Raw genomic sequence first — 7,500 nt, forward strand, 5'->3', positions numbered from 1 at the left:
GGGAGAAAGAGAGAGAGAGACAGAGAGTGAGACAAAGAGAGAGAGAGAGACAGAGAGACAGGGAGAAAGAGAGATCTCTCTCCCTCTCTTCGTTATCTCTCAATTCTGTGTTCCTCTCGAAGACGACAGAGAGAATCTACACCAGCTGAGAGCCACAACAGACCAGCGGGTCCAGTACAGTATTCTGTTGTTTTTCATGTTGTTAATAGTCCTAGCGGGATATTGGACTGAAGTATGACACTTCCCTCAGCTAAAACTCCAAACACACTCAGCACACAGACAACGACGACACACACACACACTCCTCCCGTGTGTGTGTGTAGAACCTGCTGTACCTTGTGGACAAGACAACAGAAACATTAATCTCCCTCATACATAGAACAGCAGCAAACGGTGGGTAGGTGGGGAGACAGGTTTGTGCTTAGAGTTTTAATTCTCTCTCTCTCTCTCTCTCTCTCTCGCTCTCTCTCTCTAGAGATAGAGAGAAGAGAGAGAATAGAGAGAAGAGAGAGAATAGAGAGAATAGAGATGATAGAGAGAAGAGAGATGATAGAGAGAAGAGAGAGAATAGAGAGAATAGAGATGATAGAGAGAAGAGAGATGATAGAGAGAAGAGAGATGATAGAGAGAAGAGAGATGATAGAGAGAAGAGAGATGATAGAGAGAAGAGAGATGATAGAGAGAAGAGAGAGATGATAGAGAGAAGAGAGATGATAGAGAGAAGAGAGATGATAGAGAGAAGAGAGAGAATAGAGAGATGGAGAATAAATATGCACTAGCGTACTTCTGAGAGCGCGCTATTCAACCTCTCCCTCAGCAATCATGAAGCATCAAAAGCTATTGAGTAACACATCAAAAAAAAGTTGATCTTCATCAATCATCTTGTGTGTGTTTACCATACCACACACACACACACACACACACACACACACACACACACACACACACACACACACACAGAAGAGGCGTTGGCTGTGTCTGGTTGAGGTGCTTTATATGTGTGTAAGTGTGTGTGTGTGTGTGTGTGTGTGTGTGTGTGTGTGTGTGTGTGTGTGTGTGTGTGTGTGTGTGTGTGTGTGTGTGTGTGTGTGTGTGTGTGTGTGTGTGTGTGTGTTTATTGATTATTGACTCTGGAAACCAATTCATTTTCTCTGCGACTGAAAACATTTGTTCTGATCTGAGAAATGAACAATGGAGAATGTGTTATAACAGAACCATGGAGAATGTGTTATAACAGAACCACTGAGAATGTGTTATAACAGAACCATGGAGAATGTGTTATAACAGAACCATGGAGAATGTGTTATAACAGAACCATGGAGAATGTGTTATAACAGAACCACGGAGAATGTGTTATAACAGAACCATGGAGAATGTGTTATAACAGAACCATGGAGAATGTGTTATAACGGAACCATGGAGAATGTGTTATAACAGAACCATGGAGAATGTGTTATAACGGAACCATGGAGAATGTGTTATAACAGAACCATGGAGAATGTGTTATAACAGAACCATGGAGAATGTGTTATAACAGAACCATGGAGAATGTGTTATAACAGAACCATGGAGAATGTGTTATAACAGAACCATGGAGAATGTGTTATAACAGAACCATGGAGAATGTGTTATAACAGAACCACGGAGAATGTGTTATAACAGAACCATGGAGAATGTGTTATAACAGAACCACGGAGAATGTGTTATAACAGAACCATGGAGAATGTGTTATAACAGAACCATGGAGAATGTGTTATAACAGAACCATGGAGAATGTGTTATAACAGAACCATGGAGAACGTGTTAGTGTTTATGTGTATGTAATAGTACGGACCAATACATCAAAGGGGCCAAGCATCCTGCCATCCAGGACCTCTATACCAGGCGGTGTCAGAGGAAAGCTAGAAACATCTCCAAAGACTCCAGCCACCCTGGTCATAAACTGTGAGATGTGTGTTTCACCCAGTACAGTGAGGTGTGTTTTGTTCCCAGTACAGTGAGGTGTGTGTTGTACCCAGTACAGTGAGGTGTGTGTTATTCCCAGTACAGTGAGGTGTGTGTTGTTCCCAGTACAGTGAGGTGTGTGTTTAACCCAGTACAGTGAGGTGTGTGTTGTTCCCAGTACAGTGAGCTGTGTTGTTCCCAGTACAGTGAGGTGTGTTTTGTTCCCAGTACAGTGAGGTGTGTTTTGTTCCCAGTACAGTGAGGTGTGTGTTGTTCCCAGTACAGTGAGGTGTGTGTTTCACCCAGTACAGTGAGGTGTGTGTTTCACCCAGTACAGTGAGGTGTGTTTTGTTCCCAGTAGAGTGAGGTGTGTTTTGTTCCCAGTACAGTGAGGTGTGTGTTTCACCCAGTACAGTGAGGTGTGTTTTGTTCCCAGTACAGTGAGGTGTGTGTTTCACCCAGTACAGTGAGGTGTGTTTCACCCAGTACAGTGAGCTGTGTGTTTTGTTCCCAGTACAGTGAGGTGTGTTTTGTTCCCAGTACAGTGAGGTGTGTGTTGTTCCCAGTACAGTGAGGTGTGTGTTGTTCCCAGTACAGTGAGGTGTGTTTCACCCAGTACAGTGAGGTGTGTGTTGTTCCCAGTACAGTGAGGTGTGTTTTGTTCCCAGTACAGTGAGGTGTGTTTTGTACCCAGTACAGTGAGGTGTGTTTGTTCCCAGTACAGTGAGGTGTGTTTCACCCAGTACAGTGAGGTGTGTGTTGTTCCCAGTACAGTGAGGTGTGTTTTGTTCCCAGTACAGTGAGGTGTGTTTTGTACCCAGTACAGTGAGGTGTGTTTTGTTCCCAGTACAGTGAGGTGTGTTTCACCCAGTACAGTGAGGTGTGTTTCACCCAGTACAGTGAGGTGTGTTTTGTTCCCAGTACAGTGAGGTGTGTTTCACCCAGTACAGTGAGGAGTGTTTCACCCAGTACAGTGAGGTGTGTTTTGTTCCCAGTACAGTGAGGTGTGTTTTGTTCCCAGTACAGTGAGGTGTGTTTTGTTCCCAGTACAGTGAGGTGTGTGTTGTTCCCAGTACAGTGAGGTGTGTTTTGTTCCCAGTACAGTGAGGTGTGTTTTGTTCCCAGTACAGTGAGGTGTGTTTCACCCAGTACAGTGAGGTGTGTTTTGTTCCTAGTACAGTGAGGTGTGTTTCACCCAGTACAGTGAGGTGTGTTTTGTTCCCAGTACAGTGAGGTGTGTGTTTCACCCAGTACAGTGAGGTGTGTGTCGCACCCAGTACAGTGAGGTGTGTGTTGTACCCAGTACAGTGAGGTGTGTTTTGTTCCCAGTACAGTGAGGTGTGTGTTGTACCCAGTACAGTGAGATGTGTTTCACCCAGTACAGTGAGGTGTGTTTCACTCAGTACAGTGAGGTGTGTTTTGTTCCCAGTACAGTGAGGTGTGTTTTGTTCCCAGTACAGTGAGGTGTGTGTTGTTCCCAGTACAGTGAGGTGTGTTTTGTTCCCAGTACAGTGAGGTGTGTGTCGTACCCAGTACAGTGAGATGGGCCCGGGCCTCGGTGGGTCTGGTGGTGGAGTTGAGAAGTGACGCCTCACACACGTACACGCCCCCGTCTGAGAGGGAGGGGCTAGAGAGGGTCAGGCGACGCCCGAACACGCCCACTCCACTGGCCAGCCGACGCCCATTACGTTTCCACGACAACACCAGCCTCTCCACCGGCCTGGGGAGAAAACAACAAATTAACCAAATTAAATCTATCAATAACTCATCTAGCCAATCAATCAACCAATTAAACAATCAATCAATCAAATGATTAATCTATTTCACAATCATTCAATCAAATGATCAATCTATTTATCAATCAAGCAGTCAATCAGTAAATCAATGAATGACAGTGGAACAACTTCCAGTCTTTATAGAGGTCCATGCAGTCACACAACTACTGTACTGTCTACTAGAAGGGGTATTGGCACCAGGAGACAAAACAACATCAAGACAACGTTTCTGATGCTTACACCTAAAACACTTTATTACTGTGGAGGGGTGTGTGGTGTGTGTGTGTGTGTGTGTGTCTGTGTGTGTGAGACTGTGTGTGTGTGTGTGTGTGTGTGTGTGTGTGTGTGTGTGTGTGTGTGTGTGTGTGTGTGTGTGTGTGTGTGTGTGTGTGTGTGTGTGGGTGTGAGAGTGTTAGACAGAGGTGCTGAGGCAGGGTGGAAGACAGACTGACTTCTCTAATCAACACTGTCTAAACTGGTCTTGGAGGAGGGATAGAGAGAGGGGAGGGGAAGGAGGATAGGAGGGGAGGGAGAGAGAGAGAGAGAGAGGGGAGGGGAAGGAGGATAGGAGGGGAGGGAGAGAGAGAGGGGAGGGGAAGGAGGATAGGAGGGGAGGGAGAGAGAGAGGGGAGGGGAAGGAGGATAGGAGGGGAGGGAGATAGAGAGGGGAGGGAAAGGAGGATAGGAGGGAGAGAGAGAGCGGGGAAGGAGGATAGGAGGGGAGGGAGAGAGAGAGAGACATTCATATACATTCACTTTGTATGTTGTCTACCTCACTTGCTTTGGCAATGTTAACACATGTTTCCCATGCCAATAAAGCCCTTGAATTGAATTGAGAGAGAGAGAGAGAGAGAGAGAGAGAGAGAGAGAGAGAGAGAGAGAGAGAGAGAGAGAGAGAGAGAGAGACAGAGAGAGAGAGAGAGAGAGAGCAGGAGAGAGATTAGGAGTGCTAAAGAGAGAGTTGAGGGCAACTTCCTGTCATTTGAGTTTTAAAGCCTCACTGAGTGAGGCCAGGTATGTTGTGTGTGTGTGTGTGTGTGTGTGTGTGTGTGTGTGTGTGTGTGTGTGTGTGTGTGTGAGAGACTGTGTGTGTGTGAGAGACTGTGTGTGTGTGTGAGACTGTGTGTGTGTGAGACTGTGTGTGTGTGTATGTGTGTGTGTGTGTGTGTGTGAGACTGTATGTGTGTGTGTGTGTGTGTGTGTGTGTGTGTGTGTGTGTGTATGTGTATGTGTGTGTGTGTATGTGTATGTGTATGTGTGTGTGTGTGTGTTACCTGGCGTTAGCAATACACTCAAGTGTAGCTTCCCTCCCTGCCACGACAGACATATTCTTCGGACCAATCACAATCACCGGAGCCACGGGCTCAACCAGAGCATCAGGGTCTGAGAGAGAGAGAAAACAGGAGGTGAGGGAGAGAAAGGGGGAGGGGGGGAGAGAAAGGGGGGAGGGGGGGAGAGAACGGGGGAGGGGGGGAGAGAAAGGGGGAGGGGGGAGAGAAAGGGGGGAGGGGGGGAGAGAAAGGGGGGAGGGGGGGAGAGAAAGGGGGAGGGGGGGAGAGAAAGGGGGAGGGGGGGAGAGAACGAGGAGGGAGAGAGAGAGAGAGAGAACAAAGGAGGGGAGAGAGAGAGAAAGAGAAATTGGGGAGAGAGAGAACGAGAGGGGGTGAGAGAGGGGAGATCATTTCATTTTCTTCAACACGAGAGTTTCAACACAACACAAATCTAAAATAAATATCTCAATGAAGAGAGAGAAAGTGTGTGTGTGTGGGTGTGTGTGTGGGTGTGTGTGTGGGTGTGTGTGTGTGCACGTGTGTGTGTGTATGTGTGTGGGTGTGTGGTGTGTTTGTGTGCGCGCGTGCGTGTGTGTGTATGTGTGTGGGTGTGTGTGTGTGATTGATAGTTGACTTAGACAGTAGAGGAAAATAGTGATTGGTTCATCACAGACAGATGAATATTGGGCCTAACAACTCCACCTCTGTCTGTCCCTCTCATCATTTTGTTCATCCATAAGGTATGTTTCTGTTCTTCCTAGCATTCTTCTTTCAGGACCAGGACCATGTCTGACCAGGACCATGTCTGACCAGGACCATGTCTGACCAGGACCATGTCTGACCAGGACCATGCCTGACCAGGGCCATGTCTGACCAGGACCATGTCTGACCAGGACCATGTCTGACCAGGACCAGGACCAGGACCATGTCTGACCAGGACCATGCCTGACCAGGGCCATGTCTGACCAGGACCATGTCTGACCAGGACCATGTCTGACCAGGACCATGCCTGACCAGGGCCATGTCTGACCAGGACCATGTCTGACCAGGACCATGTCTGACCAGGACCAGGACCAGGACCATGTCTGACCAGGACCATGTCTGACCAGGACCATGCCTGACCAGGGCCATGTCTGACCAGGACCATGTCTGACCAGGACCATGTCTGACCAGGACCATGCCTGACCAGGGCCATGTCTGACCAGGACCATGTCTGACCAGGACCATGTCTGACCAGGACCATGTCTGACCAGGACCAGACCAGGACCATGTCTGACCAGGACCATGTCTGACCAGGACCATGTCTGACCAGGACCATGCCTGACCAGGGCCATGTCGACCAGGACCATGTCTGACCAGGACCATGTCTGACCAGGACCATGCCTGACCAGGGCCATGTCTGACCAGGACCATGTCTGACCAGGACCATGTCTGACCAGGACCAGGACCAGGACCATGTCTGACCAGGACCATGTCTGACCAGGACCATGTCTGACCAGGACCAGGACCAGACCATGTCTAACCAGGACCATGTCTGACCAGGACCATGTCCTGACCAGGACCATGTCTGACCAGGACCATGTCTGACCAGGACCAGGACCAGGACCATGCCTGACCAGGACCATGTCTGACCAGGACCATGTCTGACCAGGACCATGTCTGACCAGGACCATTTCTGGTAACTGGTAGAGGACCATGTCTGGTAACTGGTAGAGGACCATGTCTGGTAACTGGTAGAAGGATCATGTCTGGTAACTGGTAGAGGACCATGTCTGGTAACTGGTAGAGGACCATGTCTGGTAACTGGTAGAGGACCATGTCTGGTAACTGGTAGAGGACCATGTCTGGTAACTGGTAGAGGACCATGTCTGGTAACTGGTAGAGGATCATGTCTGGTAACTGGTAGAGACCATGTCTGGTACTGGTAGAGACCATGTCTGGTAACTGGTAGAGGATCATGTCTGGTAACTGGTAGAGGACCATGTCTGGTAACTGGTAGAGGAACCCTTCTGGTCACGGTAGAGGACCATGTCTGGTAACTGGTAGAGGACCATGTCTGGTAACTGGTAGAGGACATGTCTGGTAAACGGTAAGACCATGTCTGGTAACTTGGTAGAGGACCATGTCTGGTAACTGGTAGACATGTCTGGTACTGGTAGAGGACGCCAGTCTGGTAACTGGTAGAGATCATGTCTGTAATGGTAGAGGACCATATCTGGTAACTGGTAGAGGACCATGTCTGGTAACTGGTAGAGGACTATGTCTGGTAATGGTAAGGACCATGTCTGGTAACTGGTAGACATGTCTGTAACTGGTAGACCATGTCTGGTAACTGGTAGAGGACCATGTCTGGTAACTGGTAGAGGACCATGTCTGGTAACTGGTAGACATGGTACTGGTAACTGGTAACTGGTAACTGGTAGAGGACCAGTGTCTGGTAACTGGTAGACCATGTCTGGTAACTGGTAGACCATGTCTGGTAACTGGTAGACCATGTCTGGTAACTGGTA

General features: G+C 48.3%; 1 protein-coding gene across 1 annotated transcript in view; it reads right to left on the minus strand.

Annotated features, from left to right (window-relative positions):
* Nucleotides 1-2,671: 2,671 nt before the first annotated feature.
* LOC116361510 (protein sidekick-1) overlaps nt 2,672-7,500 on the minus strand; it is a gene marked incomplete at its 5' end in the record, with an annotated part of 60,930 nt that continues 56,101 nt past the window's right edge. The window contains 2 exon segments of the mRNA XM_031816003.1: nt 2,672-3,664; nt 4,994-5,102. Of these exon segments, the coding sequence (XP_031671863.1) occupies nt 3,340-3,664; nt 4,994-5,102 (434 nt within the window).

The sequence above is a fragment of the Oncorhynchus kisutch genome, unplaced genomic scaffold (genome assembly GCF_002021735.2).
Source record: "Oncorhynchus kisutch isolate 150728-3 unplaced genomic scaffold, Okis_V2 scaffold723, whole genome shotgun sequence".
NCBI lineage: Eukaryota > Metazoa > Chordata > Actinopteri > Salmoniformes > Salmonidae > Oncorhynchus > Oncorhynchus kisutch.